The 24,750-nt window shown below is 39.3% G+C and overlaps 1 protein-coding gene and 1 pseudogene across 6 annotated transcripts in view; both read left to right on the forward strand.

Annotated features, from left to right (window-relative positions):
* The window catches only part of MDN1 (midasin AAA ATPase 1), a 142,564-nt gene that overhangs the window by 39,597 nt on the left and 78,217 nt on the right, over positions 1-24,750 (forward strand). For 5 of the 6 annotated variants that reach the window (XM_081528506.1, XM_081528507.1, XM_081528509.1 and 2 more), the window contains 20 exons: positions 4,085-4,296; positions 4,847-4,950; positions 6,431-6,575; positions 7,077-7,173; positions 8,428-8,541; positions 10,361-10,508; positions 10,795-10,905; positions 13,145-13,296; positions 13,837-14,015; positions 14,379-14,587; positions 14,767-14,913; positions 15,614-15,755; positions 17,283-17,417; positions 17,500-17,638; positions 17,890-18,028; positions 18,342-18,472; positions 20,419-20,563; positions 22,318-22,447; positions 23,528-23,746; positions 24,361-24,558. In XM_081528506.1, coding sequence (XP_081384632.1) covers positions 4,085-4,296; positions 4,847-4,950; positions 6,431-6,575; positions 7,077-7,173; positions 8,428-8,541; positions 10,361-10,508; positions 10,795-10,905; positions 13,145-13,296; positions 13,837-14,015; positions 14,379-14,587; positions 14,767-14,913; positions 15,614-15,755; positions 17,283-17,417; positions 17,500-17,638; positions 17,890-18,028; positions 18,342-18,472; positions 20,419-20,563; positions 22,318-22,447; positions 23,528-23,746; positions 24,361-24,558 — 2,996 coding nt within the window. The remainder of the gene's footprint in view (positions 1-4,084; positions 4,297-4,846; positions 4,951-6,430; positions 6,576-7,076; positions 7,174-8,427; positions 8,542-10,360; positions 10,509-10,794; positions 10,906-13,144; positions 13,297-13,836; positions 14,016-14,378; positions 14,588-14,766; positions 14,914-15,613; positions 15,756-17,282; positions 17,418-17,499; positions 17,639-17,889; positions 18,029-18,341; positions 18,473-20,418; positions 20,564-22,317; positions 22,448-23,527; positions 23,747-24,360; positions 24,559-24,750) is intronic. The other variant, XM_081528512.1, reaches the window with a different exon arrangement.
* On the forward strand, positions 19,032-19,311 carry LOC145520854 (mitochondrial import inner membrane translocase subunit Tim9-like; annotated as a pseudogene).

The following is a 24,750-nucleotide window of genomic DNA, read 5'->3' on the forward strand; positions in this document are numbered from 1 at the left end:
ATTTTTTTGAATATGTTAGTTTTTAAACAACTTTAATCTGTGCTGAAGGCTGTAAAACTGATAGATGCTATGGCATACCTTATGTTGAATGATACTAGGATGTGTCCCATTAATTCTAAACAGTTGCTTGCACAAATCCTTAAAAGCATAGAACAGTAGAAGTCACTGTTCTTTTTTCTCTTTATGATATCCACGAGAAGCTCTTTATATACTCTTTTTTTTTTTTTAAAGGGCACTTTATACTGTAGCATTATTTTTACTTTTGCTCTTTCCAGCCCCTATCCCTTCCTGCTCTGGGTGGAGTGCTATTTTGGAATCCTGCTTCCTTTTTTGCCTCTGATTTTCTTATCCTCATGATCTCTTAAATTCTGCTCTACACATACCTTGACGATGTATTTTAAATTTCTATACTGTCTTAAAATCTGTCAGCTGAGACTTAACCTGTCTTACTCCAGTTCTTCTTTCACTCTGTTTTTCCTCAGTGGTCTTTTCTACTTTGCTTTTATATTCCTTCTGTTCAGTTAATTGACAGTCTCCCCTTTCCCTGGTTGTGGTACTTACAGTGTGTTCTTAGTAATAAATGGAATTTGTTATTTAACTAGTATGTCTGTTGTTGTTGTTTAGTTGCTCAGTCATGTCCAGCTCTTAGCAACCCCCTGGACTGTCACCCGCCAGGCTCCTCTGTCCATGAGATTTTCCAGGCAAGAATACTGGAGTGGGTTGCCATTTCCTTCTCCAAGTATGTCTGTACTACTGTCTGTTTCTACTCTGTATTCTGTAATGCCCTACAGTTAAGTATAGCTAACACAGATGGCATTGTTCTTGTACTAATTGAACATAGGCTGTATCAGTCTCTTTTAAGAATTTGTAGTGTTATATCAGCCATTGCAAATAGTGTTTTCTTCTTTAATTTCTTTTTTTTTTTTTTTAATGCAAGTAGTTTTAAATGTAGGGAGTACACATTGTGCCCTGATGCAGTTGATAATACAAAAGGTTGAAATCAGAATGTGGTAACTGGAATTTTATTTTTGGTGCTAACTTGTTAGTATGTTAGCATCAGTAATCAAAAGAAAACTTGGATACATTCAGTTTTGTATGGCTGGAAGTATCCCTTGTTTTCTGTCCTTTTGTATTACTGGCAAGTGGTGTGTAAATCACATGTTTTAATATATATCTTAGATGTATGAATGACTCTCTTGCTTAAGAGTCTTTGTGTATAAAATTTGAAGAACAAAAATGATTTTATTAATTAAAAAGCAAGAGTACGGAAGACAGAGGAGTGGGTAGGGAGAAGAGGTATAGAAAACTTCATAGTTCTATTTTGGGAATGTGTGGTTAGTTTTATCTATGAAACTGGTTTTATGTTTTGTATTAATAATTTGTTTATTAAACATATTTTGCATTTATCAAATACTATGGTGAAAGATAAAAGAAATTTATAGTCCTAATTAGTCTGACTTGCAAATCTGGATCCTTTCGATTGGTTTTTTGAGAAGTTATAATTAAGGATAAATGCGTTTTGTAAGAGTAAGGCCTTCAAGGCCATCACTAAATGGCACAGGTTCACAGTGCTGGAAATGGAATTGGAAGGGGCAGCCTCTGAAAGAGAAACCGATATATAGAGATGGGGAGGGGTCCTTGGAGAAGTCAACAATGATGGAAATAAGAAATGGGAGGAAAATTAAAGATCTTACAGAAATAGAAATAAGATGGCCAACCTGCATTCTCCTCTAAGCCCCTCAAGGAAGCATCATCCATAAAGGAAACTGCACAGGATATAGCAGGGCACAAGTGCCTGTCCTCAGACTCAGAATCCTGATCCCAAATGAGGTGAAGTGTTTGCCCTTTCAGTTACTCACCGTGTGCTGTTTCATGTTGCTTTTGCACTTGATGTTCTTTCATGGATGGTCATTTTAGAGAGTCATTTTCTTTTGTTCTAGTCATTTTCAAGTGAGCTCTTGTTTGTGGTCTCCATGTATCATGTATGTAACAGGTAGACCCTGAGTGACTGTCCATGAGGACCAGGTGGTCTAGACCTCCTTCTCTTGGCCTTCAGGTTGCTCCTGAGGCGTCCTTTCAAAAGATATGTTGGGAACTCTAGTCTATAACAATTCATAGGTTGATTCATCAGTTCACCCTGTGACAGGTTGGTTTCCATTGAATATTTTTGTTAGTTTATTTTTAGCAAGCTGTATATATGTATGTTCATTTTCTCCATCATTTGAAGCATTTATTGACTTAACCGGCCAATATGCTTTCAGTTTTAAATGAACAAGCTTTTTTCTTAAGGAGCCCAGACTAATTTGAAATATAAAGCCATTTTTTTGATGAATTCAGTTCACTGAGCTAGTTACTAGTTGTAGCAATTGTAACAGATTGCTCTTCAATGGCATTCCTGTGCCAGGCACTGTTTTGAGTTTTTACCTATGTTCACTCCCTTAGCCATCTTAGCAACCTGTTCATTATTCCCATTTACACACAAGGGACCTGAGGCTCACAAGGATTAAGTGCCTTGTTCAAGGTAATGACTAGTCTGTGACTTGAACCCAGCTGTCTGCCTGAGCATCTATCTTCTTTATCATTACTCTGATGCCTCAGTTAGCTTTGGATCCCATTTATTCTCTCATCTTTAAGACTAGCTATTTTATTTAAATTGCATTTGTATTTTGCTTAATTTGTTAACATTGTGCTGTTGACATTCTGGCTCATTGTCCTCTGCCTGGTCCATTGTAGGTCTCTCATCTTTGCTTCTCCTCCTACCTCCCCCACCCCCAGCCTCTCTTCCATCTGGTAAATGGACGTGATTCTGTGGTAGTGTGATCAGATTATATCACTCTCTTCCTCGCTGACTTCAGTCCATGTGGAATGTACTACAAACCCTTCATCACCTCTCGCGGGCATTCTCTCCCTCCTTCCTTCAGCTCTGCTGCCTTGCCAGCCACACTCCCCTCCGTGTTTCTGTTTCCTCTGCGACCTCCCCTGCCACCCAGGGGTATTTACTTAGCCAAACTCTTGCTTGTTTGATTGCCTTCCAATTCCCATCTTTAACACAGCCTCCTCTGACTATCACAGCTAAAGTACTAAAATTCTTCTTTCACCCCCTCTGCTTTCATTTTATCTACTGGCATTCCAGTTTCTACTTGATATTTTATACTAGTAGGTGTCTTCCTCTGTTGTCTTTTTGGTTAGATTGTAAGCTCCTGAGGGGCAAGAGCTGGTGGGTCTTGTTTACTCAGTGCCGAACCCTAGAGGTGTTCAGTAAATCTCAGTGGAATGAATGGAGTAAAGGAATGTTTGTACTAATTAATGGGTCAGTGCTTACTGGGAAGCGAAGTTGAGTTTGTGAAGTTCTCATTCTTTCTCTGAAATCAGACTATTCCATGAAGATGCTCAGTTTCAGGGCACTGGGTTTCGCTTGTCTCATTGTTCCTCCTCACAGGCCAGTGAGTAAATAGTATCCATGATTCTCCAATTGTACTTGCCTGTTTTGAAACATTTTGATCCTGTTTTGGTTCTCAAATTATATTTCTTGGAAATAAAATTGAGGTTATCATCCTTGAATTGTAGTATTTAGTGTCCTAGGCTGCAGAAAATTGTGTGCTTGATCTTGTCTAATCTTCCAGAATGGTTAGTGCTGCTTGGGCAACTTATCTTAAATCTAGCCAGAGCAGTGTTTCTTGACTCTTATTAACCTCTCCCCACCCACAGTAGTAAATTAAATTTTAATTTAAATGAATTAATTCCCTAATTCCCCAACCAGAAAAATAAAATGCTAAGAAATAAAAGAGAATTTTAATACTCAGAATTAAATAGTTGAGCCTTGGAGGGTCACAAACCATTGCAAATTTTTTCATAATTTGGTTATCTGATACTAGTGTTTACTTTTAGCGTAGACCCTTCAAACACATGGAGTGGAAAAAATAGATCATAATTTAAAATTTTAACATAGATTTTTAAGTATTTTGCTATTATTTCTAATTTTGATTAGAAGAAATCTTACACCTATTCCTGTTTTCTTAGGTATACGTCCCAGTTTCTGTTAGCTTCAGAAGCTTGTGAATCACATATCTACTTTTTGTTTCAGTTACAAGCCAGTGGACCATAAGCTTATTTGGCTGCCCTTACGGGAGGCATTTGAAGAACTCTTTGCTCAGACATTTTCAAAGAAGCAAAACTTGACATTCTTGGGACACATTCAGACGTGTTATAGGCAGAAACGGTGGCAAGATCTCCTGAAGCTAATGCAACATGTGCACAAGTCAGCTGTCAACAAGGATGGGGCAGAGCGTGAGACTGGTAGGTGGCAGCCCGGGCTGCTAGTGGGAGGTCATGGCTGGAGTCTAATGAGCAGAATTAGAAGAAGAGTTTGGGGCAGAATGATCCAACACGAATTAGGGATTGCTGGAACTTAGGGCAAACATGACTAATTCCGAAGTATTGCTGCTCCCTGGATTCAGCAAGATTTCTATATGTCAGTGGTTGGTGATGTTGATGTACAGGTACCACTTAGTGGTCAGTAAGTCACGTATGCTTAAAAGAAGAGCTTATTTCCAGAAAACTGAATTCCACAGTGAATGGGGCTTATGGTGGCTTAGTTATCCTCTCTACTTTCTCATCTATAAAGTGGGAGTAGTGAGGATAAATGAGTTATCTAATGCATATGCATATAAATGAACTGGCTAGTATAGTGACTGCATATGGTTGGCATTGTGTAAGCATTTGGACTTAATTTTTTATACTTCTAAGATGTGATTTTTGTGTGTGTTTTGTTAATTATGTGGTTTTTTAAGTTATGTATATTATGACTCAAAATGTATTTTTAATTCTTGTCTTGCTTCTTCTCTAGGGTCACTTCTAAAAGAGAAGTGGGAAGCATTTGGTCTTAGACTCAACCATGCCCAACAACAGATGAAAATGACTGAGAATGCCCTATTGTTTGCATTTGTAGAGGTATTTTGCTTTGATTGTTTAGGTTAAGGGAATGTTGATTTGATGCAAAATGCAAGTTAAAGAGGCTACTATTGTGTGTTCTAGGGCTTGTTTAGAACAGTAAGCACTTAATGAAAGAATTCCCTGGGGGGTTAAATGTCTTTTTATAGATGTGATAAAGTCTTTTTTATGTAATTTAAGATTTTAATTAATTTTGGCTGTGCTGGACCTTTACTGCTGCCTGGGCTTTTCTCGAGTTGTGGCGCGCAGGCTCAGTACTTATGTGCAAGGGCTTAGTTGCTCTGTGGCATGTGGGATCTTCCCAGATCAGGGATCAAACCCGTGTCTCCTGCATTGGCAGGCGGACTCTTCGCCACAGAGCCCCCAAGGAAGCCCAAAATTGTAGTGTTCATGAGCACTGTCATTATTATTTTGTAAGATGCAGTTGAGGATAACTAGTGAATTTTTTATTGTTTTGTAGCTTTGTTTGTATTTGTGGGTGGGGGGTGGATTTGGATCCATTCATGTGGGGCTACATTTTTGATTCCAGTGCATGAGTAGTTGTACTATTTTCTGTCCTGTGACCTTGCAGGATCAGTGTAATTGAATATTTGTGACTTAAGTTTTTTTATATTTTTATTAAAGAAAATTGTGATAGTCTTCAGACCTTACCCTAAGGGTGATGCAGTAATCTTACTTGAGATGATGTCTTAGTGAGAGAGAGGTCCCTCAACTATGTATCTGTTGTGGAGAATTTAGACATCAGCAAGTCATCTTATTATAATTGTTTCTAAAATAACCAATGAAATTATCAAGTGCTGTCAAAATAGGTTTTATACCTATTTCATGACTCGGCATCACACTGAAGTTTCATACATTTGGTCTGTTTTTTTTTTACTTATAGAAGATTCTTTGTTAGGATCATCATGAAAGCAAAAGTATAAAGCACTTAACACTAAAACAGTTCAGTTTCTGATATGTCAGTTGAACAGACTATAAGGCTTATTTTTCAGTGCTTTTGAAAATAGAACTTCAAGAGATAAAATCAGGAGGAGAGATTCATTTTGACATTCTTCAGAAACTGTGAAGGCTCTGTATTACAACTACTGCACACTCTTAGTCATTTATCTTTTCTTGGTGTACTTACTTATAGCCTCACCCTGTGTTTATTTTGGTTGCTTTTACTAGCCATTTGTATGCTTTTAAACATCTGAATACATTATAAGTTTTTATTTATCTCACCACCCATATAATTCAGTGGTCTAGTTTATTGCATCTCACTCTTAGGCTCAAAGATATTTCTTTGACCTTTTTGGACATTTGAAAAAAGTTAACTTGACCTTAGCTCTGGCAGCCAGTTGGCACCATTGGCATCAAGGCATAAGCTCATGAGGCAGGAGCAGTTTGCCCCTGCCTCTGCTCTAACCCTGCTCTCATAACTGCTGTTGGTGAGTGTGTCTGTATCTGAAATGGATCCTTGACATTTGACTTCATCTTCTAGGGTACATTAGCTCAGGCTGTGAAGAGAGGAGAGTGGATTTTGTTGGATGAGATTAACCTGGCTGCTCCAGAAACTTTAGAATGTCTGAGTGGTTTACTTGAAGGCTCCTCTGGCTCCCTGGTGTTGCTGGATCGAGGAGACACAGGTAGCTCTTGATCCTCCTGGGATGGACTTGATGTGAGGCCTTTTGACCTCTTTAAAGTAGTATTCTTTCAGTTAGGCAGATTGCATGGGCCTCTCAGTGTGATTTATTTATTCTGTAGATAGTAATTTTATGCAGAGTCTTACTGTTAGGTGTTAAAGAGAATGAAAAAAATAAAATAATTTGTCAAAGCATTTGGATAGTGGGTAATAAAGCATGCTCACTCAGTGACAAAATACACACTGGTGAATAGGTGATGAAACAAAATAGCGTGGACAGCCACAGCATAAGAGATGGTGGAATGGCAGCTTAAAATTAGGTTGTATACATAGATCTGGAAACTGATTTCAGTGGGGTTTCACCAAAGGCAGAGATGGTTGAGCAGCCGGTACCGCCCTTGCTGAGCCTTGAGGCAGAGTGGTTCACCCGGGGGCTTAGTGGAGTTAGTCTTCCCCATCACTTACTATTACAAGTTGTTGAGAAGTTCGAGTTTTCTTTTAACAGAACCACTGGTTCGTCACCCCGACTTCCGTTTATTTGCGTGTATGAATCCAGCAACTGATGTAGGCAAAAGAAATCTCCCACCAGGAATAAGAAACAGGTAAGGGGACATGGGCTGGTACCTGTAGACAGTTTTAAAATTAAGTTCTCTTGATTTATTGATTGGTAGTAGTAACATAATCAACCCTCATAACAATGCTTGAAATTTCTTGACTGCTGATAGAGGAATCTTTTTACTTGTCATATTTTTCTTTCTATAGGTGGTTGGAATACAGAAAACTCCAGAACACTAGGGAATTTTTTCCTTTTGGTTGTTAATTTGACATTTAATGTTAGTTAATCCATTTGATGACTCATGGATATTGTTGAAAACAAAAATCTTTCCTTCTTCAAATAGCCCTTTGGCTATTAGAAAACCTTCATATAAGGAAATAACAGTATCTCATATAACAACATAAGTGCATCTTAGGATGAGTCCTTTTGGATGAGGCTAATGATTTGTAAAAGGACATTAAATTTCAGTTTTCATCATTAAATACTGAGTAACAAGGACAAGATTTTTATGTATGAAGCATTGGGAAAAGATAAATGAGCTTGTTTGTTGTTGGTAACCTGTTGAATCTGAGTTTTAAAATAATGTTAAAACTTTATTAAATCTCTTCCCATATTATAAGATAATAAAATAGTAATAATATAATAAAAACTTGGGCAAATTTTATCAACCATGAGTTGTATTTTCCTTTGCTACAACTATTAATTTTTGATGTTGAGGGGACTTTGTTGTTGTTGTATGTATTTTTTGTTACATGTAGTTGTGATCAAGAACACATTCTGAAATTAAGGATAAGGATGTGTGTTCAGTCACTCAGTCATGTCCAACTCTTTTGCAACCCCATGGACTGTAGCCCACCAGGTTCCTCTGCCCATGGAATTTCCCAGGCAAGAATACTGGAGTGGGGTTGCCATTTCCTACTCTAGGGGATCTTCCCAACACAGGGATCAAACTTGCGTCTCCTGTGTCTCCTGCATTGGCAGGCAGGTTCTTTACCACTGTGCCACCTGGGAAGCCCAAGAATGAGGAAGAATAAGCCTTATTTTTGTAACTGTTTTTGCAAGGACTGTTTGATTTTTGTCTTACAGTAGTAGTAGTTGTAGTGTAGATTTTTGATAACAGCTATGTTATTTTTCTGTTTTGTTATGATCAACCTGTATCTCGAGTTGAAAGGCTTTCATAATTCATATTACAAGTGGGTAGAGTAAGTTGACATAACTTCTTTTGTCTTATGTTTTTGTTTTGTTAAGATAGATGTATTAACTTCCTCAATATGGCAGTAATGGAATAATTGTCTTACAGATTCACAGAACTTTATGTAGAAGAATTAGAAAGTAAAGAAGACTTGCAGATTCTTATTGTGGATTATCTGAAAGGCTTGAGTGTGAACAAGAACACAGTGCAAGGAATCATAACGTGCGTTCTCTCTGGTTTCTCTTTATAAACTTTTCCTCTGAACAGAAAAATATGTCTCATCCATATAAATTTTCTTCTTTTGCTTCTAACAAGAGAAGACTGATGGAAGAATTATTTAGACTTTATTTTTAAAGTTGGAAACTTATGGACTCCCTTGGATTTTCCTAAGGAAGCTATTGAGTTGGCCAAAAAGTTTATTTGGGTTTTTCTGTAAGATGGTAGAGAAAAACCCAAACAAACTTTTTGGCCAACCTAGTACATACAGAGCTTATAAATCACTGCCTATGAAAATCTGTAACAGATAATACTCTCCTAATTACTTCTGTATTCAGAGCTGAGAGTTTGAGTCCTTGGAGGATTCAAATTCTTTGAGGAGATATAAATAGTATCTTGATCTGCCTTGGTGAAATCCTTTGTGCAGTTTGCATGTTAGCCATAGAAGGGGGGAAAGCTTGATATAATTAATTGGATCTGGTTTGGAATTAATAGAGGCTTAGCTGAATGATCTGTAGAGTGGTGATGTGGCTTGGTGCTTTTGAGTCTTTCCTCTTTTTTGTATGCCATTTGGAAGGGGTATAGTCTTTGTATCAGACACCCTGGATTCTAGTGCTGGCTCTGTCAAACTAATTCTGTCATTTTGGGGCGTGTCACTTAATTTTCTCTGTGTTCTCTAAAATGAAATATACATTATGTAAAGGTTTTGAAGTTAGATCATGTTAGTGTTTTACTTTGCTTTTTGTGCTTTGTTTTTTTTTTAAATACAAATGGTTATTGAGTTGCTTAGGTGCTAGGAGTACAGCTGTAAACAAAACAATCTTTGTTCTTTTCATGGAGCTTTAATTCTGCAGGTGATAAATAAAGAGAGATGTACTGTTATTTTTGGTTGTGATAAGTGAAGAAAAATAACACATAAAATGTCAGTTAGACAATAAGACGTAGAGCCCTGTTTTAAATAGGGTAGTCGAGGAGACATTTGTCAAAGGGCTTTGGAATGGTTTGTCACACCACATTTTAAAATCTGAGCACTTTTTGTTAGCCAAGAATAGTACAAATATTCAGAAAGCTGGGATAAAGCAGTGTGGCTCTTATAAGTGCTGATAGTACAAGAGGTGCATGTTCCATATATAAAAACTCACTCTGGAATGTAGATTCTTTCTACAAAAGAAAGGATATCTAGCTAGATTGAAAAGAGGCAAGCCAGATCCCATTTGGGCAAGAACCTGAGTTTTATCTCTGACACACATTTGGTTATAATTGATTTTGTGGTATTTGCTTACGAATTTTCATGACTTTTTGAGTTTTGCGTTTGATGTTTCCCTCTGAAATTTCTTCCATCTTGTCATCTTCTGAACTTCTAAAGTATGTGGTAATGAAAATAGAAATGGTCACTGATCATCATGCTTTTTACGACTTTGTCATTATTGGTTATAACCATATCTGTAGACTTTAAAAAACACCATGATTTTTGTTTTCTATGTGCTTGGCCATCACCACTAGAGTTTATACAGGGATTTCACTTGACTCTCATATTAAAGCCAACTCTGGAACCCTGTGTTAGGATTCAAAAGATTCTTGCTAAATACGTCTTAAATCTCCCTGTCTTTTCTTTAAGAGTCAGAGATTTCTCACCTCTCTCTTTTATCCTGAAGGAAATTGATCCATCTTCATTTTCTTATTTTTGATGGCAAGTTTTATGTAAGCTTGGCCACCTAATCTATAAAAATGACTCTTGGCCCTTCTGTAGAAGAAACAGGAACAACAGCAAAATAATAACACTTATTGGTCACTGAAATAAATCTGAACTGCATCCTCTTTGTAGCTTCTACACAGCTGTGAGGAAAGAGTGTGAAACAAAGTTGGTGGATGGGACCGGCCACAGACCTCACTACAGCCTTCGGACTCTGTGTAGGGCCCTGCGGTTTGCAGCTTCCAATCCATGTGGCAGCATACAGCGCTCGCTCTATGAGGTCTGTGTACAGTCTGTGTGGCGGGGAGCTTGGGGGGTGGGCACGCCCTGGGAAGGGAGGCGTGGGGATGCAGGTGCCTGGTCTGTGTGTGCTTCAGTAAGATTAGCCCAGAATGTTTCATCCCGGAACTCTCACCTACCATCTGCCTTTTTCTAGCGTTGTAACACGTTTAAAAGTTGTTCTGTGCACCAACACCACCCGAGAGGTCGGATTGTGTTCTTGGAATAAGTTGGCCTCTTATTACAGAAGGATACCTACTGTTGTGTGTATTTGTGTTTTTTTCTAGGGCTTTTGTTTGGGTTTCTTAACACAACTTGACAGGGCATCACACCCAATCGTTCAGAAGCTCATTTGTCAACACATTGTCTCTGGCAATGTAAAAAGTCTGCTGAAGCAGGTAGGTTCTTTTTTAATCTTTTTCTAAAATTTTATTTATTTGGCTTCGCTGTGTCTTTGTTGCTATGTGCAGGCTTTTTCTAGTTGCGGTGAGCAGGGGCTACTCTTGGTTGCAGTGCAGAGACTTCTCATTGCAGTGGCTTCCCTTGTTTCGGAGCACAGGCTCTAGGCGCATGGGCTGTAGAGCACGGACCCAGTAGTTGTGGTATATGGACTTAGTTGCTCCACAGCAGGTGGGATCTTCCAGACCAGGGATTGAACCTGTGTCTCCTGCCTTGGCAGGTGGATTCTTATACACTGTATCCCTGGGAAAGTCCTCTTTTTTGATTTTTGATGTAACATAAAGGCAGAAATATCAGATTATTAGCTGTTTGGGATTTTTTTTTTTTTTTTTTTTTTTTGCAAAACTTGTTTCTAATTATAAAAGTTTATCCCACAAAATTTAAACATTAAATAGTATGTTACTATCTAAGATAGCACCTTAGGTGATAAAAAGTCATGGTAATCTTACTCTTTGGAGATTTAAGACCTACAGATTATCCTTTCCTTCTAAATCATATATATATGTATATATATATATATAATTTGTTAAAATAATTTTTGTATATCAAATTCTGATATTTGTGTGTGTGTGTAGCTTTAGCAAGGTAAATTCTAATACAGGCATACTTCCATGGATTGCATTTTGCTTTAATGTACTTCCCAGATATTGCAGTTTTTACAGATTGAAGGTCTGTGGCAACCCTATGTTTGTTGTCAGTTGATGGTGAGCATTTTTAGCAATAGAGCATTCTTAAATTTAGGTATGTACATTTTTTTAGACACATTATTGCATGCTTACTAGATTGTAGTACGGCGTAAACATAACTTTCATATGCACTGAGAAACCAAAATTTTGCGTGACTGTCTTTATTGCAATACTGACTTTATTGCCGTGGTCTGGAATTCAACCTGGAAAATCTTTAGGGTATGCCTGTGTATATCTAATATAAGTGTTATAAAGGAGACCATCTCAAAAGAATGTTCTGTAGCTTCCTTCTTAGTCTAACTATATCCTAGATGTATTTTTATGTCTGTACCAGAAATCACTGTGAGTGACATGGTTTCTGATTGTCACTTAACATTTCATCAGAAGCTTACACCATGATTTATTTGCATACCTCCCTTTTGATCAGTGGTTAGACTCCTCCCCCCGCTTTCCTTTTTGTTTTTCTATTACACACAATTACCATTTCAGTTTGACAAAGGGAATCACAGAATGCATGGGATTGAAGGAGGCTGATAGAAACTGGCTCACTAGCTGTCTTGTTCACACGTCAGTTGCTCTCTCTTTAGGAAGAAAGGGCCACTGGGACTTAGGGGTACTTGGATTCAGTGTTTTTTCCTTTTGAAAAACTATACAAGTAACACATGAATATATACTTTGGGTAAACTGTGAAAACATTGAGAAAAGACTCAAACTTGCTTTGGTTATCTCAATACAATTCCCCTGCACTTATTTTTTGTATGTGTTCCTCATGGTTACACATGATGGAGGCTTAACAGTTCTTTTTTCTTGCTACCTTCTGCCCGACTGAGGAGTCCTTAAAAGCAGTGCCTATAATTATGGCTTCAAGTCAGGAGGCTAAAAGAGCACTTTTCTATAGCTATATATGTGACCACCACTTTGCCATTTTTATAGATCAGAAATGGTCGTTTTGTATAAATCAGCTTAACTTCCACCACATCTTCAAAAGATTATGCCTTTACTACAATATTATTCTTAACAAATTAGTTTCTCTGGGGGGTTGCTTTTATTTTTAATGTCTTCTAGGGGATCCAGAATTTAGTGGTGTAACCCCACCTCTACCCCCCCACTGCAGTACAACACTGGCCTTGTTTGGGGAATGTGGTTTATATGAAACATATTTTTGACCAAAATACTTGATTAGAGTGAGAATTTTGATAGATGAGAGGAGAGAACTGAGTCATAAACTATCTGAGAAATTATTTTGATATAAGTTCCCCCCAAATCTACCTTCCCCTACCTGAGTTTTAAGACCAGTACATGTCACCATTTTGTTCTCATCCCTCAAAGTAATTTTATTTTCATGTTCATCTGTGGATTTTAATGTTGAAAGCATCCAGAACAAGGCAACATCCTTGGTGACAGTTCTCTTCCCACTCTACACCCTTCTCTGAGAGAATGCCATAGCTGTTGTGGGATTGTGGGTTATTTCTCTGACCCTTGTGTCTTTCAGCCTATTCCAGAACCGAAAGGAGGTAGGCTTATCCAGGTGGAAGGCTACTGGATTTCAGTGGGAGACAAGGAGCCTACCATAGACGAGACATACATCCTCACGTCTTCCGTCAAGCTGAACCTGAGAGACATAGTCCGAGTGGTCTCTGCAGGGTGTGTGGATCTTTGCTCTCACTGCTCTGATGTCTTACCAGCATAGGCATTGCTCAGAGTCTAGTCCTGCTTCCTTAACTTTGAAAGAGCTTTACTCTTACTCATTTGCTGAGTGAATAATTACTTTCTAAAGTCAATCCTGCCACTTTTCACCTGGCACAAAACACCATTTCTAGTTGTACCATTTGGTGGGAGCAGTACCTGTGCAGATAATTTTCACCATTATTAAGACTGCCTTTTAGTATTTTGCTGATGGATACCTATCACCTATTATTTCTTAAGCGAGTAGTAGCTAGTCACACTCACGGTTTCTTACCTAGTGCAAGAGGGGCTGGAACTACTTTCTTCAGTAGTTTCTCGGTAACTGCTTTCACACAGAAACTGCTCAGGGCTTAAGAAATATTCCATTCATAGTGCATAGGTGTATAAAAACGTTCTCTTAGGATATTAAATGTTATAGTCATTTTTTTTCTTAATGCTACATGATTTATTCTGATTTCTGTCTTTTTCTAAATTGCTTTACTGGTTGATCTTTTAAAGAACCTATCCGGTGCTGATTCAGGGAGAGACATCAGTGGGTAAAACAAGCCTGATCCGGTGGCTGGCCGAAGCTACTGGTAACCATTGTGTGCGTATTAACAACCACGAGCACACGGATATTCAGGAGTATATCGGTTGTTACACATCTGACTCCTCAGGGAAGCTTGTGTTTAAAGAAGGTAGGATTATTATTCTGTTCCATGGATTTCCTCAGGCAGTCTTAAGCCTTTTCAGTTGAGGCACATGGACGCCCTAATGGCTGGTTTTTCTTCCTCCCTGGGCTCTATGACAGATAAGGGGTGATGGTTAGGGCTGATGCTTACTTTGGGCCACACTCATCTTGTCAGCTGTAGACAGGACTAAGGCCTAGTTTTGAAGAGTGTATGTTTCCTTGATGTTTAACACCACAAATTATTTTGGGACATGACTAGCTGCAGAGAGTAATTTGCTTTGAAATTTAACGATAATCTAGGATTTGTTGATTGGTATATAACACTTTGGACCAATTTATGCACTGATTCTCATTATTTGTTTCCCCTAAGGTGTTCTTATTGATGCTATGAGGAAGGGCTATTGGATTATTTTAGATGAGTTAAATTTGGCCCCCACCGATGTGTTAGAGGCACTGAACAGACTGCTGGATGATAACCGTGAATTGCTCATAACAGAAACACAAGAAGTTGTCAAAGCACATCCTCGCTTCATGCTCTTTGCTACCCAGAATCCCCCAGGACTCTACGGAGGCAGAAAGGTGTGTAGCACTTGCCCCTTTACTCCTGTTTGTCACCACATCATGTAAGTCTTCTTGGTAAGACTATATTTTTACCTCTTTTGAAGGGTTTTTCTTTTTATGATGAATAATAGAGCCTCCATTTTGGAAATCAGATGCAAAGGCCCTCTTTATCATGTTGTTCTCTGCACGTTCCCCAGGTGCTTTCTAGAGCCTTCAGGAATCGGTTTGTAGAATTGCACTTTGATGAACTGCCTAGTTCTGAGTTGGAGACAATCTTGCACAAGCGGTGTAGCTTGCCACCCTCCTACTGCAGCAAGTTGGTTAAAGTCATGCTGGACCTTCAGGTATTCCATCTCTCCGTCACTTAGTGACAAATGGACTGTGTTGATCAGATTTGGTGAACAGAATCTGAGACTTCCTGGGGTAGAAACAGCAGTCCATTTTATTATTATTATTATTATTTTTTTTTTTTTTTCTCAGAGTAAGGATCGTATCTTTAACATGCATTCCATTAATATTCATTTTTTTGGTTTTGTTTTATAATTCAGCAATTTCATAACATGTTAAAATTTTTCTGATAATTGTGTGTGATGACGTTCCCTACTTGTGGATAATATTGAAGCATTTACTAAGGTTGGAATCTGGCATTGACAAAGTGCCGTTTTTGTTTTTTAAATGGATACAATAATCCTTGTATGGACCTAACTAAAGAGATTCATCCTTGTTGTGTTACTATTCTTGTGAACTCTACAAAGCTACAGGTTTTTTTTCTTTTTTTTTTTTTTTTTTTAAAGACTATCCTATTTATTTTATGAGGTTAAAAGTGGTTTTTGTCAAAATTATACATTTTTGAATCACTCCCTAAAACGCCAACAATTGCCACTCTTACACTGTGATCCTACACTATGGAATTACTTTTCCTTCATGTTTGCCACTATTTGTATTATTTTTTGTAATCTTTTCCTATGGGAGCCTAAATTGGTTAGGAATTCTGTACTTTGTGCTTGCCATCACCCTTTTTCATTTGTTTTGGTGCTTTAACAGTCCTATCGCAGAGGTTCTTCAGTGTTTGCTGGAAAGCAAGGCTTCATCACCCTCCGTGATCTGTTTCGGTGGGCTGAGCGATACAGATTGGCTGAGCAGACGGAGAAGGAGTATGACTGGCTGCAGCACTTAGCCAACGATGGTATGCTCTCAGCACATGCTCTCTGACTGTGAACTTAGGGTAGATCACAAGCTGTGTTGTTAAAACAAATCTTGCTCAAATTGTGGTCAGTATATACATTTTCCTGGGCATTGCATGAACAGAGCCTTTGTCCCTCAAGTCTAGACTGCTGTTATTAGTGTCCTATTTCTGCAAGGGCTCTGTTCTGTTACATTTTGGTTGCGAAGGTGTTCTCATTGGTACCCTCATGTAGGAGGTCAGGGTATGGACATAGTGCCATTAGGAGTTTAGGCAGGAGGTTGGTGGTTCTTTGTGCACCATTTACCTGCAGTGTGGTGACCATGGAGAATCCTGCTTATGCTTTAGAATCTTGGAGAAAACTGACAGATTAGATGATGCCAGAGTTGTAAGAGAAGGCAATCATGTCATCTGAGACTCAGATTTGGTCATTTTGGTATAATCAATTGGAAGAATTTGTATGCTCCTCTTCATGAAAGCCTTTCAGAATCTTCTGATTTGAGAGGTCTTGGTGAGTCATTAATAGGGTGATGGAGAAGCATGGAGAAGAAATAAAACTAACCCATGAGAGTTGCATTTGCTCTTCTTAACTGGTAAAGAAGAGGGGGAGGAACTTTTTTTTTTTAATTTTTTTTCATCGAGGTATAACAAAATATAACAGTAAAATGGGGGAGGTGCTATATTATTTCATGTAAAGCTCAGTGTATTTTTATATATGTGGATGTGAAGTGAAGTCGCTCAGTCGTGTCCGACTCTTTGCTACCCCATGGACTGTAGCTTACAAGGCTCCTCTGTCCATGGGATTTTCCAGGCAAGAGCACTGGAGTGGGTTGCCATTTCCTTCTCCAGAGGATCTTCCCAACCCGGGATCGAACCCAGGTCTCCCTCATTGCAGGCAGACACTTAACCGTCTGAGCCACCAGGGAAGCATATATGTGGATACCCATATGTAAATCACCACCTTGGCTAAGATTTAGGGTATTTCTATTACTATTTCCTCGGAAGATTCCTTCACGGCTCTTGCCAGTCTTAACTCCTGGAGGTAACCACTCCTCTGACATCTGTCACCAGTGATAGATTCTGCCTGAGCTTCCGCTTCGTCTAAACAGCATCATGCAGTGTGTGCTCTTGGGTCTGGCGAATTTTCACTCAACCTAATGTGAGATTCAGCCATGCTGTTTTGTGTATCAGGACTTCATTCCTTTTAAATTATTACTATGTTGTAACCCATCGTGTAGAGGTATCATGTTTATCCATTCTCTTGTTGATGGACATGGGGATCATTTCTGCTTTTTAGCTATTAGAAACAAAGCTGCTCTCAACATTCCTGAATGTCTTTTAGTGCCCACGAGTTCATTTGCGTTAGATTTACCTAGAGCTCGTGTTGATGGGGTATACAGTTAGTTGTAGTAGGGTCTCTTTGTTTTCCAAAGTAGGTCTTTAGGTTTCCTCTTCACAGCAGCTAATGCTCCATAGTCTCAGTGTTCCTTGCTATGGACACTTGATGGTTCTTTTTTTTTTCTTTTCAAGGTTTTATGCTTCTGGCAGGCAGAGTCAGGAAGCAGGAGGAGGTGGTTGTGATTCAAGAAGTCCTTGAGAAACATTTTAAGAAAAAATTATGTCCTCAATCGCTCTTCTCCAAAGAAAATGTCCTAAAATTGCTGAGTGAGTAGGTCATCATATCCCAAGGAAAATGAATTGATTTGTACTCATATTAGAACCTAAATGTGTACTCTGCCTTTGATAGGTAAATTGTCTACTCCGATATCCACCCTGGAATCTAAGTTCAGCCACATCGTGTGGACTGAGGGCATGCGGCGACTGGCGATGCTGGTGGGCAGGGCATTGGAATTCGGTGAACCTGTGCTGCTGGTTGGAGACACGGGGTAAAGTCAGGAGACAGGGTTCCATTCCATAGAGTTCACGCAGCACTTGCCCTTCTGTCTGAGACACGGCAGGGTGCTCGTGTTTGGGGGAAGGGCCCTCTGAGGCAGAGGGCAGAGGCCCTGAGTTCACCAGCAGTCTCTGTGGCTTTGGTGAGGCTCTCCCCAGGGCTCCTCTCTCTTGCTGCTTGGGTGTTTGTGGAGGTATGTTTGAAATTCATGCTCCTTGGTAATCTGGTGTGTGTCTCTCACAGGTGTGGGAAAACTACCATCTGTCAGGTGTTTGCAGCCTTGGCAAATCAGAAATTATACTCCGTCAACTGCCACTTACACGTGGAGACCTCGGACTTCCTGGGGGGGCTGCGGCCGGTGCGACGGAAGCCAAATGACAAGGTGTGTCCAGAGAGAGTGATGCTGTGCTCGTTCATCTAGAGAACTGAAGTTGGCTCCATGCAGGAGTCAACTGTGGGCTTTTGTTCATGGTGGGTGTTTGATTCCAGATTTGATATGTATCTTATCTTCATATTTTCACTGGTCTACATGGGGGCTCCATGAGCACCCAGTTACACAAGTTCTTTTCCTTGTTCCTTGATCTGTATTCTCTGCAGAAGGACCCTTTCCCTAGTGGACACATGCTGGCTACGTGTGTATTGTCTTGTGGAGCTACCTACTCTTTAAGTTAACCCGCTTCTTTTCCAAATCGTAGGAGGAAATTGACACAGCAAGACTCTTTGAGTGGCATGATGGGCCTTTGGTTCTGGCCATGAAGGAGGACGGCTTCTTCCTCTTGGATGAGATCTCGCTGGCTGATGACTCTGTCCTGGAAAGACTCAACAGGTACACACGTGTAAGAGGTTTGCCCTGTGTTTGATGTTTTTGCTGGTCTGGGTTTTTCAGATACTAATCCTGTGCACAGTAATGTTCTTCATAGGTCTGTTGAAAATGTTTGAAAACGATGGTGAGCAATTGCTCTTTTAGGCTTTAGAACTCAGTGTCTTCTTTAAGAGACCTAGTTCTTCTGTTTAGCTGTTAATAATCAGAAAGATGGGACTATGGGATGCTAGGGCTAAAACAAACGAACCCAAGTTAGAATCCTTTTTTAAGGCAAATTACTACACGGCCATTGATTTTTTTCTCAAAGAAATAGAATCAAAATCCTAGGTGTTATTGCTATAAGGCCTCTTAGTACCCCAGGACAGGACCTTTACCCTCCACTCAGACCTGGCTGGCTGCACAGCCCCCAGCCTCATATTGGTGTTGGATGTGAGAGCCTGTGCTTAAATAAGAAATCAGCCCTCTCTGGAAACATTTAAGCAAAGGTTGGACTGCTGATTTTCCAGAACAGAAAGGAAACTCATGGATCAGAAAAGGTGACTAATGAACATTCCCAAAGAATATGGCTGCACGAGTACCAAAATCTGATCAGATAAAGCAGTTTAAGGATTTTCTTAAAGCCTTCAATAAACTTACAGAAACCTGCTTTTTTGGACTGTGAAAGACTTTAGGCAGGACAAGAAAAGTAAAACCTGAAGTGAACTCACCTGTTTGGAACATGGCTTCCAGAAATTTTTTAAATGGCGAGAAAAATATGCATGAGATTTCAGGAATATCCTGTCCAGTAGAATGAAGCCCTGGCAACCAAGGCAGGACACCTTGGCCACCACATGGAGTCCTGATGGATGGACCCCTGATGACCGAGTGCCAGCAGCGGTTGCACTAGAAGTGAGGGTGGTTCACCTGACAAAATCCCTTGAAGGCAGTAGCCACTGTGGGAACCACCCATCTGTCACGACTCTTTGGCAGATACAAAGCACTGGTGAAGCAAAATTGCTACTTGACGAGGAATAATCAAAACAGAAGGTCTTGTTGTGCAGTGACAATAGTAAGATGCAACATTTATTGAGACCTTTTGACTCAGCAGATTGGTCACATGTTTAGAAAAATAAAGCATTGTTTATTTAAAGTACATGTTCAATCATGAGATAGAAAAAAATGTATTACTGAAAGTAAGATAAATGGACATAGCAGAATAATTAGACAAAAAGACCTCAGATCAGTGTGGATCTTGATGATTAACTATTTTTCCTGATTGAGATATAATGTATATATCATGAAATGTACCTGTTTTAAATGTATAGTTCAATAAGTTTTAGTAAATTTACTGAGTTTTGCCACCACCACAATCCAGTTTACACTTCCACCATCCCAGTAGGACCTCAGCGTTGCATTTACAGTTTGTATTTGATGCTTCCTCATGCTCCAGGCAACTGCTAATCTGCTTCCTGTCTGTATAGATTTGTCTTTTCAAGACATTTCATATAAGTCGTCTCTTCTGTCACTTTGCATCAATGTTTGGAGGTCCATCCATGGGTGTAGCCTACATCATTATTGTGCTCCTTATTATTCCTAATAGTACTTCACTATGTTGATAATACTGGATTTTTTTTTCCCACTCACCTCTTGGTGATATTTGGGTTGTTTCCTCCACTTATGAATAATGTTGCCATGAATATTTGCATACAAGTCACCCATTTTTAAAACAAATGTCTTAATAGGGCTTAAAGTAGAAAAAAGAATGCTTTTTCTTTTGATCAGAACTATCGTTCCATGACACAGGAATTAGGATAACTAGTAAAAAAAATTCTGAAGTTTGTCAGAGGAGATCATTAACTAAAGGGAAAGCTAAGCAGAGATGATTTTATTTTCCTTTTTAAGAACACTGTGAACACAAAAGAGAATACAGAAGCCTTTTCTAATCTTACATTCTCCAATTTTTCTTCCAGTGTCCTTGAAGTGGAAAAGACTCTGTTATTAGCTGAAAAAGGCAACCTTGAGGACAAGGATAATGAGGTAGAGCTGTTGACAGCTGGGAAGAAATTCCGTATCTTGGCAACCATGAACCCTGGGGGCGATTTTGGAAAAAAAGAGGTAAAACTGTTGTTAAAGCATCATTTTTTTTTCTGCCTTTTGACCTCAGCTCACTGGCACCCATAAATATAGTATGTAAAAATTTATCTAGAATTTTATGTTGCGTAGAAACTGAATAAAAAACAAAAATCCAGAAAGACATTTCAAAGTCATTATAAGGTTGTAAAATAATTCTGGCAGATAAAACATTTCCTTACTTGATCTTTCCCTTTTTGTATGTGCGTGAAATTTCATTGTTTCAGTCACTTTGCCTGGCTTTCTGCATGTGTTACTGTAACAAATTCTCAAGGGAGCTCTGTGTGCAAGTTTTTATTCTAGTTTTATGGATGAGAAGAGTTGAAGCTGAAGTTTATTTTCATGTTCTGCTTTTAGAGTCTACTCTGCTAAACACAGGGGTGGTGATATGAGTGATTTTAAAATGACACGAAAGCAGTGGCAGCCAGGATCCTGCCCTGGTTTTGCAGGTGGAGCGTATCAGTTATCTCAGGTGTTGTGTGGGTCACCCTCAAACTGTTGGTAAAGGAGAGGGTGAGGGCAGTGTCTTCTGTTCAGAAAGTGGTGTGAGGGTCCAGTTAGCTTGGAGCACCCCGAACCCCGTGGTTCTCAGGCTTGTGAAGCCTTTCAGTGAGAAGTCTGCATTGTGTTTGGGACCCTGGTCTCTTCAGGTTAGGGAGGGAATGGGCTGGTTGTTGGTCAGGATGGTGGGAAGAAATAGATTGATCAGGAGTAAAAGCTATTAAGATTCTTGGTAACATGGTGGGCCCCTGGAATGTGAAACTGGTATTTCAAAGCTATTTTTCCTCAGTAGTATGAAGAAAAAGATGATCGTTGTGCTTCGAGAAATGTACTGAGAAGAAATAAAATACGTCACAGTTTCAAACAAAATAGGAAAATAGGCTTCTAGGCAAGTGGAAATAACACAGAAAGATCTGATTTCAAGGTTGTATGTGTTAACTTGCCTGGCAGGTTTGCTTGAGTTTTTTTGGACAGAGATTGCCAACTTTTACTGAAGGGAAAGCTGCCTTTTGATTTGCATGCCTTGCTTCAGACAGAGTTGGGATCCTGGAACTGGGGCCTGGCTGAGCCAGGCAGCATGTGGTCCTGCTGTGCTCAGCTGGGTAGACAAAAGTATGGTGTTGATCCAGTTGTCCGGTAAAAGGAAATCATTGGTGCACTGTTGTGAATGGGGGTTATCTGACCTAGGGGAAGGGTAAGAGAATTCAGACTGAGGCAAAGGCTCTTAAGACTGGAGGACTAAACTGTTCATTGTCATATAGGCAGTAAATATTCACCTCTTTACCTTTTCACTCCCTTTGAACCATATCCAAGTTTTCTCTCTCTACTTCAGACAGCTCTCCCCTATGGGAAGATAGCATTTACTTTTTCTAAGCCACCAGTTAAAGTAGCTGAAGGGAAAGTAAAGGGAAGGGCCTCTGCTTTGGGGAAGGGGTTGGGATTTGGGAGTATCTACTGGGGCTGGAAATTTCCTTGCAGCACGGACTCCATGAGACCTTGAAGTTCTCTACCATGATTACAAAGAAAGTGATGGGAATATGAGTTTGGGGAGTGTGGTGGAGGTTAATGAGATGACATGTGTTAGGAGCCAGGACAAATAAGTGTTCAATAAATTATAGATAGTAGAAGAGGTAAGAAAAGAAGCTCTGGATACTTGCCAGATTCACAGCCAACATTCAAGAGATTTGTTTTCTAACTTTCCTCGCAGATATTCACATTAGAATTTGTGTTCTTTGTAGCTATCTCCTGCCTTAAGAAACCGCTTTACAGAGATATGGTGCCCTCAAAGCACAAGGCGTGAAGATTTAATTCAGATCATTAGCCGTAATCTTCGTCCAGGACTATCTCTGGGTAGAACAGATCATAAAGGTGAGAGTATTCAGGTGTGTGGGGGGGGGTAGTGGGGCGAGAAGTTGTGTATTGGAACGAGGGGAGTAGGACATTAGTAGTATGTGTATATGGTATGTTCTAAGGAGAAATGGGAACAAATAGACCTAAGGAAAATACTAGCCTGGAACCTTCTTCTAAAATGTCACTCCTTCACCAGGGTTACTGAAGTTTAGCTTTCTGATGGTTTCACCTGTTGGCCATCTTTATAATAGATTTGTTATTATAAAATATATAATATTTGTTGGCTAAAGATAAGGGAAATACAGGGTTTTTTTACTTGACTGTGCCATGTGGCTTGTGGGATCCTAGTTCCCCAACCAGGGGTCAATCACTGAACCACCATGTAATTCCAAGGAAAATGTGGTTTAAATTTTAGTGATTACCACCTTTAGAAAATGTTTATAGAATTTTCAACTGTGTTTCTTCAGTAGTTGTCAACTAACTTATTATTTCACTTTAAAACTTCTTTTCATTATGAAAATTCTCAAACAGAAGGAAAATAGAGTAGTATTTTAAAAGCTACCATATAGTTATAATCTAGGTTTAACAATTCTTAGAATGTTCAGTGAGAGCCAAAACATCTTTGTTTTCCTCTCTCTTAATTGAGCCTTGATTGCCTTGATGTATCCATATTCTTGGGATCAAACAGACTAAATTTAGGACCTAGATCTGGTCTGAGCCTTAATACAAGCCCTAATGCAAGTAATGTCTGGATCACTTTCCCTTCTTTCTTTCTTTCTTTTTTTTTTATTAATTTCCCTTCTTTCTTAAAGAATGTGAAAGGATATCTGCTTCTCTGAGACTGAGGTTTATGGATACTTTATTTCTTGGAGCAGTTTTCAGGGCACCTCCTTAAAGACTTTAATTCTCAAGTTTTCTTTCTGGTTTTTTGTTTGTTTGGGGGTTGGGGTAGAATGCTGTTCATTGAACCCTATGGAAATGTGATTAAAGCTGTGGACCTTGTTTTCTTAGAAAAAGACTGTCTGTGGGCCTCAGGTTGCAAACCCCCGTTCTGGAGTCTTTTTTAATAGCAAACCTCTATGCTTCCTTGTGTCTTAGGGGCTGACATAGCTGAAGTGATGCTGGATTTCATTGATTGGCTGACCCACCAGGAGTTTGGTCGAAGATGTGTGGTCAGTATCAGAGATATCCTGTCCTGGGTCAACTTCATGAACACGATGGGGGAGGAAGCTGCTTTGAAAAGACAGGAGACTGTCTCCACGGTGACATCTTTTGTCCACGCCGCATGCCTAGTGTACATAGATGGAATTGGCTCAGGTATGTTGGCTGGTAAGAACAAGGGGTTAGGATAGAGGGGACCATGAGATGGAGCAGGCCCAGACCTCTGAGCCAGTGACTGTGTACAGATTTATGTTAACATTTCTAAGACTCACAGGGATTCTCATTTTACTCTTTTTGAGAGGCGATTGTTATAAAACAGTGGAGAAGACTTTTCACTGCTTACAGACCAGGGATTTAGTAAGCACAAAATAGTGATTCTGATGGAAGACTGCTGGTAATGCTCTTGAAGAATTTAACATGGTATTTCTTAACAGAGTCATTTAGAGTTAATCGGCCGGAATCTTGTAGTTAAGTTTACTACAGTTTATTAAATGTAATATTTAAGTTTTTTTTCAGCCATGAAAATTAGAAATACAAGCCCACATGACTAAAAGTAGTAGCACACTGGTTGCTCTTTTCTCCAGGCTGATTTATCATGCTGTTACTGAAGTGCTTACTGAATAAGCTACTGTTGAATTGATGATCTGATGGTTTTGGGGGAGCGTAGGGCTACTTACATTGGCTATTGTAGTTCACCTAGAGCTCCTGCTGTGTGGTTGTAAAACTTGGTACCCTGCTGTCATTTGATGGACTGATCCTCTTTCTTCTAGGGGTAACTTCCTCTGGGTTTGGTACGGCTCTCTTGGCTCGCAGAGAATGTCTGAAATTCCTAATCAAGAAACTTTCCAAGATAGGCCGACTTACAGAAAGTCAGAAAAATGAATTGAAGATTTACGACAGACTCAAAGCCAAAGAATTCACTGGGATAGATAACGTTTGGGGAATTCATCCATTTTTTATATCAAGGGGTAAGATTGATCTTAAATAAATGATTCTCTTGTGGTTCCTAGACAGTTGACTTTTATTGTGACTTTTAATTTTAGTGTATCATACTCATGATTACTTTGAAACTAGATAACTGAGTTACAATCTGACTTGGTGTAATCATTATTGTGTGAGTGGTTAAAAAATATATAACTGGCATGCAAAAATAGAAGATA

Source organism: Giraffa tippelskirchi, chromosome 9, assembly GCF_054371585.1.
Source record: "Giraffa tippelskirchi isolate mGirTip1 chromosome 9, T2T-mGirTip1v1.2.pri, whole genome shotgun sequence".
Taxonomy (NCBI): domain Eukaryota; kingdom Metazoa; phylum Chordata; class Mammalia; order Artiodactyla; family Giraffidae; genus Giraffa; species Giraffa tippelskirchi.